The sequence below is a fragment of the Triturus cristatus genome, chromosome 4_2 (assembly GCF_964204655.1).
Source record: "Triturus cristatus chromosome 4_2, aTriCri1.1, whole genome shotgun sequence".
Classification (NCBI taxonomy): Eukaryota; Metazoa; Chordata; class Amphibia; order Caudata; family Salamandridae; genus Triturus; species Triturus cristatus.
Genome location: NC_140586.1, coordinates 530,145,938 through 530,158,183, shown reverse-complemented (window position 1 = coordinate 530,158,183; position 12,246 = coordinate 530,145,938). Strand labels below are relative to the sequence as shown.

The following is a 12,246-nucleotide window of genomic DNA, read 5'->3' as shown; positions in this document are numbered from 1 at the left end:
CCTTGAGGAATCTGTTTGGATAGTTTTTTTACTCTATCCGAGCTCGGTTGGTTAAGCTTTCTGATCACATTTCTATGTTCTCCTTTGCCCGCAGGGAGATGAGGTGAGGCTCGCTATTCTATACTAATGCTTATGACTATTGATGAGGATCCCCTGGAAGAGAAGGATTAGTTACTTACCTGTAATCCTAGTTCTCTTCCAGGGGTATCCTCATCAAAGTTATAAGCAACCCTCCCGCCTCCCCGGGCAAAGGATAGTTATCTTTGACAGATGTGGTCATCTCTTTGTGCCATGGCTTTTTCAGTCTCCGCAAAGAACAACTGAGCTAACTGCCACCCATGAGGCATGATGGGAAGTTGGGGGGTTAGGTGTCCCTTAAAGGCATGGTGTCAGTTTATTGCTATGCAGCTACAGGTTAGCTTTTCAGTCTTGTTAGACTGGGTATTTGCAATGCAGCCTGGGAGCTTACTATGCTTTCAGTGGTTTATGAGAATTTCTACTGTATACTGAGCATTAAAACAGTTTCTAAACAATTTTTTATGGTTGTTTCCCCTGTTTCTAATGCATGTTTTATATGTTTAGTGGAAATTCCTTACAGCATGTTTCAGCTCTGATGTTGGTTAGGCTGCAATTGCTTGTTTTTATATATATATATATATATATATATATATATATATATATATATATATATATATATGTGGGGCGCATATAATATAGTGTTTCCGGGGTCCCGCGCGTGGGCGGGAATATTCTAATGCTTATGACTTTGATGAGGATACCCCTGGAAGAGAACTAGGATTACAGGTAAGTAACTAATCCGTTTTATCCCTACTCATACTAGCCCTATCTTCTCATTAATTTAAAATAACCACCCTCTGAATTTTCAGTCACTGTGTACTACACCAATACCCTCCACTTCAACAGGTATATAGAACACACAAATGTGAACCAAACTTTGTGGAACCATTTTGTAAACAATTGTGAAATAGCCAGATAGCACCTCACGTGCACAACACCAGAGGAGCTTAGTGGTTAATCATCACTAGTTGTGCCCACGTTTTTCATCATTGATCGCTATCTCGCAAAAATTATATACATTGGTGTCCAGAAAAACAGTGAAAAAATGCATATATATGTGCTGCCAACAAAAATAGACCCCGTGAAGTTAAAATTGAGAAGATGCACCGTCAACAAACGGCCACTTTTATTCTCAACTCGTGGGCTTATTCAAAATAAAAACAAACTGCATGCTTGCAGACCATCTAATGATGGGCCGACATGTTTCATTGCCTGTATATAGTAGTGGCAATTTCTTCAGGTCATGAGGTCTTAATCCACCTTTTCTGGACCCTTGTTTGGTATACACAGTGACTGTTTAAACACAAAGAGGGTTTGTCAAAACCACAACCAGCCAGTTAGATATCCATCTGACTTCATTCACCATATGTATCTTGTACATTTACACCCAAAATTCATATTTACCCAGTAGTAGCCAAGGCCCCTCGTACCAGCTATCCACCGCGTCACACAGGGACTCTATTCTATTGAAAGACCTGTTATCAATTTAAGGACACTTGTGTGGTCCCAGTTCTAAAAACGACAAACAAACATTAATGCCTGCATGTGTTTAAAAAGCTGCCCCCCTTGTTGCTCATACAAGTGCAGCCCAAATCCCAGATTCTTTTCGATAATTACTACACAACACTTGTGACCAGCTCGTACATCCATCCAGTTACTAGCATCACACTATGTTGTAGTTCTCAATTGAGTTAGATTTAATCATCAGGAGGAGTCTAATGAAGATCTGGGAGCACTTTTACATTCTTTTTTAGGACCAAACCAGAGGGGCAACAGAGGGGGAGGCCAGAGAGACAGAGGAAGTACACGACAGAATCAGGATCTAACATGGCAGACATTTTTGCCACGAATAACCCGCAGTCGAGGGAGGAATCAATCATGAACAACATAGTGGTCAATCTTTCTGACCACATGCTTACATCAGGTGGGCTGCAGGTTTTGAATAAGGGGTTGGGATATTTAACTACCCCTACACATGAGTCTTTCAAGTGCCGAATCGAATTTCCAGAGACCATGAGAAATATTTAACTCAAAAAGATTTTTGCTAATAAAACACAGGATCCTCCGTCATTATTTAGTACAAACTTGCATCAGCCTTCACAATTTTGCCCTCCTAATTCTGTATTAGGCCCGGAAGTCCTAGTCTTTGAACACAAAGTACTGGAGGAGATTAACTCCTTAGAACATACTGCACAGCACCAGTCTTATAACATGAATAGTGATGACTGGCGGGCAATAAGGAGTTTGCAGGAGAACCCATTGATCACCATAAAATCAGTGGACAAAGGTGGGGCTGTGGTCATTATGAACTCCACATATTATGAGAATGAAGTTATGAGACTGTTAGGTATGCGTGAGAACTATCGTCCACTGCCTAGTGACCCAGTAAGTGAACTACAGGAGATGATCAAAGGGATAGTTGGTGTGGCAAAGGAGAAGAAGTGGATCACCGTTAAAGAGGCGGAATTTCTGATAAATCCCAAAGCGAGAACACCAGCGTTTTACATACTGCCAAAAATACACAAGGCCCAAAGGCCTCCGCCAGGCCGCCCAATAGTTTCGGGTGTGCAATCGGTACTCGAACCTTTGTCACAGTTGGCTGATTTCTTCTTAAGAGAGTCGGTTATAAAACAACCTTCGTATGTCCAGGACACTTGGGATGTCCTTAATATTTTGGAGGTCATACAGTTTGACTCAACTTGTGAGTTTTTGGTCACGATTGATATCGAGTCACTGTACACTTGTATACCCCAAGATGCCTCGCTCGTGGCAGCAGCGCAGGCACTTGGGGAACAAGATTGCTTTTACGATACTCCACAGTCTTTTGTATTACAGTGTATTGAAATAGCTTTAACCAGAAACTATTTTAGCTACAAACATTATTTATTCTTACAAGTCTCGGGGACTTCAATGGGTGGGACCTTCGCGCCCAGTCTGGCCTGCATTTATGTGGGCCAGTTCGAGGAACATTGCATTGATCATCCGTTTAATCCCTTCCAGGCGAATTTTCGCCTCTGGAAGCGGTATATAGACAAATGTTTTATGTATGTGGTCAGGAACTGAGAAAGGGTTGCTGGATTTTTTTACTTAGCTAAATACTTTGGACACAAGTTTGAGGTTCACTTGGTCATTTAGCAACCAAAAAGCAGTGTATCTAGATTTGGATATAGTGGTGAGTAAGGACAAACGGTGCATCACGGTATGCCAAAAGGCAACTGACAGGAATTCACTTCTGCATTACCAGTCATTCCACCCTCGGCACTCAGAGATACTTTGCCTGTAGGGCAATTCCTGCGATAACACAGGAGCTGTTCCTCCATAAACAATTTTGTACAACAGAAGAGTTATGTGAGAAATTGGTGGAAAGAATGTACCAGAGCAAAATAGTAAGGCATGCCAGAAAAAGAGCCTTGAACACTCCACGGAATGTGCTGTTGGAGAAAAATGTGACAACCAAAACTGACTGCCTGCCGGTTGTCATGACCTATGATCCCTTGGCGACCAAAATCCGCCTGGCTATTCGCAAACATTGGGCAGTACTGTCAACATCGGATTTCAAAATTCCCCAACCAAGATTTAGGTTCAGAAGGGCTTGTAATTTAAAGGACAAATTGGTGCATTCCCGTCCGAAACTTTGCCCGAAGGAGTCCACGCTCCCTCCAGGACATTATCTATGTTGGTCATGTTCAGTCATGTTCAGTTGTTGAATGGGAAAATATGGCATCTGACTAAATTTACCAATTGTAATACAGTGAATGTGATTTACCGTCTGACCTGTGCGTGTGGAATGCATTATATAGGGCTCACATCTAGAAAGATCAAGATCCGTATCCAGGAGCACTTGAGTACGATCCGAACAGGACAACTCACGACAAGACTAGTACAACATTTTAAAGAACAAAATCATGAAGCCAGATCACTGACTTGGGTTATTCTTGAGAAAGTAGTAGGGGACACTCATAACATTGACAAAATACTATCTAAAAAAGAGGCTTGTTGGATTTTTCTGGAGAAAGCAGACCAGATTGGTCTGAACGACTACATAGAGTGGAATAAGGTCAGCATGTGACTGACTGTATCAGGGCTCTGATATTGATTACGCTCTTTTCTGTTCAGTAGACAGTGTTTATATGGGGAGGTCTCTCCAACAACATTCTTATGGAGACTATCCTGGTCTCAGTCTTTCCACGAATTTCTTATTTCAGGCTAGACACTCAAAACGATTTTGGAACACTCAGTTGTAAACAGACATTAGCATTGAGTCGGTAGGGTCCCATAATATTCTGGGGTATTTAACTATATATATAAATGAGCTCCATAAGTTCTTGAAAACCCATGAGGTTATACTTCGATATTAGTTACATACACTGTTAGGATGTAGGAGTACAATATTGTTGTTGCGTGCAATATTATATTACATATGTAAAAAACGGGCTACATATGTTGAAAAGCTTGGTTCAAAATACATTATAATAATGGGATGGTAGCTCAGATCACAATGAGGTGCGGGAATCATGACTAAATTATGGTAAAAATTCCCCACTCTAATATGGCGCCCACAGAGCAGCGCCGATCACGTGATTTGTAAACAAGCAGGCTTTCGGGATACGAACCGCCTCATTTAAATCTGGCTTCCCCTCCGCGATCAACACGGGAACGAGATAACGCTCGTCCGTTTGGAGACGCGGTAAGAACTTTGGGGTGGACTTACTGAGTATAAGGTTGTGGAATTTGAGCTGATACAGAAGTAGGTGTGTGGTGATTCACCATTCAATGATGATTGAGAGCGCAGTAATTGAAACGGGGTTAAGCGGGACATTCTGACTGCAAGATAGTCCGCTGGTGTCATCTGTTAAAATACAGTGTCTCACCAAGTGGGGTCATTTTACATGTAATTGATAACTACAACATAGTGTGATGCTAGTAACAGGATGGGGATACGAGCTGGTCACAAGTGTTGTGTAGTAAATATCAAAAAGAATGTGGGATTTGGGTTGCACTTGTATGAGCCACACAGGGGGCAGTTTTTTAAACACATGCAGGCATTAATGTTTGTTTGTCTTTTTTAGAACTGGGACCACACAAGTGTCCTTAAATTGATAACAGGGCTTACAATAGAATAGAGTCCCTGTGTGACGTGGTGGATAGCTGGTACGAGGGGCCTTGACTACTACCGGGTAAATATGAATTGTGGGTGTAAATGTACAAGATACATATGGGGAATGAAATTAGATGGATATCTAAGTGGCTGGTTGTGCTTTTGACAAACCCTCTTTGTGTTTAAACAGTCACTGTGTATACTAAACAAGGGTCCAGTAAAGGAGGATTAAGACCTAATGCCCTGAAGAAATTGCCACTACTATATACAGGCAATGAAACATGTTGGCCCATCATTACATGGTCTGCAAGCATGTTTTTATTTTGAATAAGCCCACGAGTTGAGAATAAAAGTGGCTGTTTGTTGACGGTGTGGCTTAGCTCAATTTTAACTTCACGAGGTCTATTTTTGTTGGCAGCACATATATATGCATTTTTTCACTGTTTTTCTGGACACCAATGTAATTAATTTTTGCGAGATAGCGATCAATGATGAAAAACGTGGGCACAACTAGTGATGATTAACCAGTAAGCTCCTATGGTGTTGCGCACATGAGGTGCTATCTCTCTTTTTCACAATTTTTTACGAAACTCTTTCACAAAATTTGGTTCACATTTGTGTGTTCTATATACCTGTTGAAGTGGAGGGTATTGGTGTAGTACACAGTGACTGAAAATTCAGAGCGTGGTTCTTTTAAATTAATGAGAAGATGGGGCTAGTATGAGTAGGGACAATACCTAAGAAATATGAAGGGTTGCTATTGGGGTAGAAAATGAACTCCCACTCAAAGTTAAAAGAATGTATTGCCCTAGATGATCAGGTCTAATTGTTTTTGTTGTTTGCTTTGAGTGGAGGGTGGCCTGATCTAATTTTCCCTCTATAGCTCCTTTGTGTGCTTAAGTGCCTTAAAATAAAACTTTGAAGCAAGTGTTGTGGTTACACAATTTGCTCATACACACTTATGCCTTTAAAAGCTGACCTGAGGTCCCCCTTAAGGTTTGGTTGGCCTGGAGCAACAATCACTTTTGTGTGGTCCTTGCAAACGTCAGGGAGAACTGCAGCACAAACTCAGATTTCCAGGTAAATCAGCTACCCTGAAAGTATGCTGCACACTCCCATGCTGTGCAGACAAACGATTGACGGAATGCTGAACAAATTGTACATTCACCCCCAGTCAAGAGATCTGAGTTACATCCATTGTTCGTTTGCTCACCATGCCACCCCAGTTTGGACCCAGCCATATGAAAATCAGTCTTGACCCTGCCCCTCATGGGAACAGTCCAGCCCGAACTGCCAAGCCAGGTCCTCACTGGACCGTAAACTAGCATCCTGGAACCAGTCTCGGGTTATCACCCCTCATCAGCTAGGCTCGCTTGAACCCAGTGGCATGGTTTTGGATTTGGCCTATTTGCAGCGTCTTTTGTGAGACGGTCCACAGACTTCTCCTCGAGCAATTTGGAATTCCTTTAAATGGTTTTTGGGCCATGTATCATCGCAAAAAACTTCACAAAAGATCGTTTAAAATAAGTTGCCATCCGGTCGCTCTGTCAGAGGAGCCCACAGGCCCACCATCATCATTCAACCACCCCAGTCCTTGGTGGTCCACGGTGACCCCGCCTACCCCACACCTCCCCCCCCCCCTTCTTTTCAGTCCTGAGGAAGACCCCCTGTGTAAGGATCAAGGACACCCTACGTTTGTTTGGGGTCGAAACGTTGACTTTGTTCACTGTCTACGCCAGTGTGGTTAACAGTGTTTCATTCGCTGTGCCGATTTAACGAAATGGCTTTGTAGTAACTGCTAGCTAAATCATCAGGCTGGACAGGTTTTCTTGTGTAAATAATGATGTGGATGTATATAATGTCACTACCTTTCCTTTTTCATTGAACCTTCACTCCATGCACTCATTTTTCTTTCTCCCTTCCTTTCGGGGCACTATTGTGTGTAAATATTTTCCAGATGTTTGCTGGATTTTGAACATTCCTTTGGGTGTTCAACATGAATAAACAATTTTGAATAGAACTTTATAGTGTAAGCCATTGAATACGTTTGCATTAGTAATTATTGTTCACAAAAGTTGTCCACTGGGATAATTTTTCTTCTAGACAGGTGAAGGATGGCCTGCAACGGGCCCCCAAAGTCAGATTCCGACACCGTTTCATGTCGGGCTGGCCTAATCGGAACGGCTGTTTGAATTGGTCATAGTCATCGCTTGCTCGTAAACGTGTCCATAGAGTTGTAAGATTCAGCTCCGAAAGACTCGGACTGTCTGAAGGCCTTTCGGAACCGAATCGGACAGCCCGAATGATTTCTGGGCATCGTAATCGGTCAGTTGGAAAGTTGTACGATTCAGCCAGAAACATAGCTTCCGAATCGGATTCTGAGATTCCGAATCCCATTCGGAGCCTTTCCAAACAACATCATATTCGGCCCCGTAGGGTGAAAAAAGCTGCACAAACAAATGATGGACGGAATACTGAACAAATCAAACATTCACCACCAGTCAAGAGATCTGGGTTAATTCCATCGTACTTTTGCTCACCATGCCACTCCAGTCCAGACCCAGCAATATGCAAATCAGTCTTTACCCTGCGCCACATGGGAACAGTCCAGCCCGAGCTGTCAAACCAGGTCCTCCCTTGACTGGTAACCAGCATCCTGGGACTGGTATCATGGAATCGCCCCTCATCAACCAGGCTAGCTTGAATCCAGTGGCACAGTGAGCAAGGAACCCACATCTGGGCATACCCTTCCCACTCTGGGTGTACAGCATACTTGATTGTGGCATGTACGTACCATATCTGTTTGTATCTTTATGTATTACAGTACAAATTATATGTTCCTTTCCAAATTTTACTATACTCGCGTAACAAAATCCTATGAGTTCAAAACCATGGAATCTATTTTTATTTTATTTGTGTCGTCTGCAGGAAGCCTTGGCTCAATCAATTTTGAAAGATGTGGACCGTATGGATGATCCGGAGTGTTATTTTAATTCACTGCCTCGGGAACTTGAAACTAAGCGCGACAGGATGGCAAGTCTACTCAAAGAAGCTGGATTGAATCCTGTCGTTCCTGAAGGAGGCTACTTCATGATAGCTGATATTTCTGTGCTTAGTAAGTAGCTGTTTGAGCGGTTTTTAAGAGTTTGTGATTTTCGAGATGTGATTTTCAATTAGAATGGTGATTACACATTGTGGCATAAAGAGAAGTCTTTTTCCAGGGTTTACTAAAGACTTTTATTTCTACAGTGGCTGCCACGATCTTTTTATTGTGAATAATATTTTAGAAAATCTACCTTTACAGGTTTTAAGATATATGTATTTTCTCTGAATAAAACAAAAGTTAAGGTTAAGAAAGCACTACTGTTTAAACCCCCTCCCACCAAAATAACAGGGAAATTCAGCAGTTACGCTCAACTGACATAAGTATAATTTGCATTGCTGTGATGCTGTGCTTATGACCTCACATATTACATCACTGATAATACGACATCTGAAATCAGTGATGGTGCAAATTAAACGTATGTTAGTTACTAATAATTAGCTAATTTACCTGAATGTTTGTTTTTTAAACATTAGTGCTTTTTTCAGTGATTTTCTACGTTAAAATCTTTCTACCTTCTGCTTTAATGTTTGTTTTTTCAGTGAATTTCTGAGGTTTTGTTAAGGTAAATAATATCATATTGCGATACTTTAGCGGGCAAGTCCTCTTGAGGGGGGCAGGGGTCGGTGTCCACAGGGCCTGACCTGCAGCCAGGCTCAGCACCCAATCCTAAGCACAACTATTCACACAGCACAGCCTGCAGCCATCCGGCCACAGACACCCTCCCCCACCCCTCTTTTTGTTTAAATTTCCACAGGAGTTTTTTTTTGGGCCCCAGGGCGAGGGGCCCTCTGGAATGCCCCTGTTCCCTAAGGATCAGGATGTCAGAGTACCCCTCCTAGTCCATGCGTCCTCTAATGGCAGTTGCTACATTTTCTTGCTTGTTGCCGCTAACCAATCCAATCCCTTGCTACCGCTTGACTCTCAGATTGTTCCAATGTTTGAATTTGCATCCTGCAGCAGTTTCACAGTATCCAGTCAATAGGTATATACATTTTCAACCTTAGTTTTGTAAATTTTTCTCAAAATCACAATAAGTATGCTTTTTGGGTTAAGATCTAGCATTCTGCCAAATTTGATTTAGTTCCGTTTACTCTTTATCCTGGTTTAGTTTTTCCTATGGAAAAAATTATGGGGATAACGTGTTTTGTGACCTCCCCTCTCCCCCACAACCCCTCCTTTCACAGCCCTTTCTCCCAGGTTGGATATTCATCATGTGAGGAAAGCTGTTTATTATATGGTGTGGTTGTTTGACCTCACCGTGTAATAAATCACCAGCCAGTCTTGGGTCCAGTCAGGCTCTTTTGCAAACCTTCGCTCAATCATGGGTAGCTGTGGCTTCAATCAATCAGGCTTTGTTGAAGGAGCAAGTGCAAAGCATTTAGAAGTACCAAAGCAGATGAATAAGAATGAAACACATCACAAAGAACATCTGTCACCAATTTATAAAACTAGCCTTTATTTTTATTAATTTTTAAACATTAAAGTGAATAAAATACACAGGAGGGTTCCGGAGATGTAAATTAGTAAGCAAATAGTATATCATTGCTTTTTATTCAAATCTCAAATAAGCATTGGCAACTATTACGGTTAGTAGTTACTTGGAAAACTTTTGTAAAGTTGAGTACGACTACTTCGTCCCGGTCTGTAACCAAATCTGACAGGGAGCGAGTCACAGGGGTCAATGAAAACAGTTACTTCGCAGTCAAAGAAGCCTCCAGTCCAATTCCTTGTTCTATCGGAGAACTAGTTTAAGGCTTCAATGGAGTGGTCCTGATGCAAGGGATACAGGATGCTGATCCTGTGAAGGAGGTATTTCTCGAGCCACCCAGTAGTGTCCATCTTCGGTGACTAAACAGCACTCTGACTCTCCCGGGTCCAGCAGACTAGGGGGCAACTTTAAAACACCGAGACATGATCTCCCAGGCTGTGTGCTTATGCGGTCTGCAGCGGCTACCAACTCACCAAGGTGGCTTCTTCAGCTTTTGTGGCCATGTAGCTGAAAGAGGAAGTCAGTCAACTGATTCTTGGAGTCACTTCTTTCTGGGGCTCAGGGACAACTTTTCCTTGAGGAGGACCCAACAGGCACAGTCCTCTCTTTGCTAGCCCAAGGATCAGCAGGTACAGTCCTGTCTTTCGTGCAGCCTCTTTGCCAGGTCCAGGGAACAGCAGGGGCAGTCCTTCTTCAGTTTCCTCTCCAGTGCATTCTTGATCTGAGAACTGGGTGCGAGGGGTACCACTTGTATGCCCAGAAATTTCCCTCTGGGGATGCAGTGACCACTAGCCAATGGGCTACCAGGTCCCCACCTGCCTGATGATGACTTCCTGCAAAGTGGCATCCCAGAATGCAACATTCAGCTGACTTCCAAGATGGTAGAACCCCTCTCTCGGTGTTTGGAGCTTGGTAGCCCACCCTAGAGGTGTATGCTACCTGAGGTCTACACGCACACAGGAAAACTGATTTGGCAGCTGTTTACCCTTTAATGCCATCAATGACAACCAGTCTACCAGAACTAAAGAGTTGCCCCTCTCATGTGTGTCTACCATTTGCCCTTTAAACAGGACTTTCATTCGAAGCTCACCTTTTGGGTTCACACCCTGACTGGCCTTCCTGACAGTAAGAGGTAACTCATCTTCCAAAGGAGGCCCTTTGTTTTCCTTCCTAAGAGGTATTCACACATCCCCCCACAGATTGATGTCTTGTGGCCAACAACCATAAACAGTCACTGGAAAACAAGATAGTGTTAACTTCCTAAAGTTGTATCAATAAGGGTGAGGAGGCCAGGTGCGCTTGTATGTCCAGCATACGTGCCCCTAATACATTTCACGTATGTCAAAAGGGTAGCAGTTCCTTAAACTGCATACCCATTTGACATAACATTCTAAAGTTGCCATTTACCTAAAAGTTGCATTAAATGTGACGTGGGTATCGAGTTAAGTTTATATGATATAGGCTACTGGCTGCAGATTCCTTACCCTAGAATTATCACCAGGCAGCAGACTGGATTCGGAAACATTTTTGTCAATTTCCCTATGCACCGGTAGGTGGTGTCGTTCGGCTCAGCGTGTCGTCGTCTGTGCCGGTTTGATGTGCGCGGTGCCTATATAGGCACCACCCCAGCATGCTAGCATCAGTTCTTTTCTTTCCACTTCAGTCCGGCCCCTTGGATCCACAGATTGATCCAGACTGGCATCAGTCGTACCATTTTGACCTTACCCGATGCACCCGGCGCTGCCATTCTCATTCTAATCCCTGACTCTAACACGGTGCTGGAGAGGCATTGTCCGACACTTAATCTCGTCGCTGACTGGAGCCGTGTCTTCCAGGCTGGAGTCCTATGGGCTAGGGCTTGGGGAGGATTGGGAGGGGTCGCCGGACCCTGAAGAAAAGAAGCCCCTAGATCCCACCCTGGACTGGTGTGAGGACTTGGTGGAGGCCAGTGGACTGGACACTTCCCCAGATACTGGCATGCTTTCTCCCCCTACCACGGCTACAGAGGAGAGAGCATTGTTTGCTATGGTGGTGAGAAGGTCCTGGATCTTAGTCCAAACCCCAGCGCAGGAACTCCTGTGAACAGAACAATTGCCCGCTGCCATCGCCCTGCCCCAGGGGGCCCCCAGTTTCTCATGCAACACCCTACCTAGGAGAGCTTGGTCATCCAAGCCTCTACTTCTCGTATAAATCCTGGCACATTCCATACTGCCCCATCAGATAGGGAATCCAAGAGGCTCAAACCCTTAGGCAAGACGATATTTTCTTTCAACAGCCTAGCAGTCCATGAACACCACGTGCCTATTGGGCTGTTACTCCCATGTGCTATGAGATTCGGTTGCGCAGGTGCTGCCCATGGTTCTGGAGAAGGCCCGGACCATACTTTCCCAAGCTGTTGCTGACGGGAGAGAAGCAGCTAAGTTCGTGATCAGATGTGGACTGGATACCACCGACTCGCTAGGCAGAGCGGTTTCA

General features: G+C 43.6%; 1 protein-coding gene across 11 annotated transcripts in view; it reads left to right on the top strand.

The window, feature by feature from the left end:
• The window catches only part of KYAT3 (kynurenine aminotransferase 3), a 492,939-nt gene that overhangs the window by 395,334 nt on the left and 85,359 nt on the right, over positions 1-12,246 (top strand). For all 11 annotated transcript variants that reach the window (XM_085602145.1, XM_085602141.1, XM_085602139.1 and 8 more), the window contains one exon: positions 8,105-8,291. In XM_085602145.1, the coding sequence (XP_085458271.1) occupies positions 8,105-8,291 (187 nt within the window). The remainder of the gene's footprint in view (positions 1-8,104; positions 8,292-12,246) is intronic.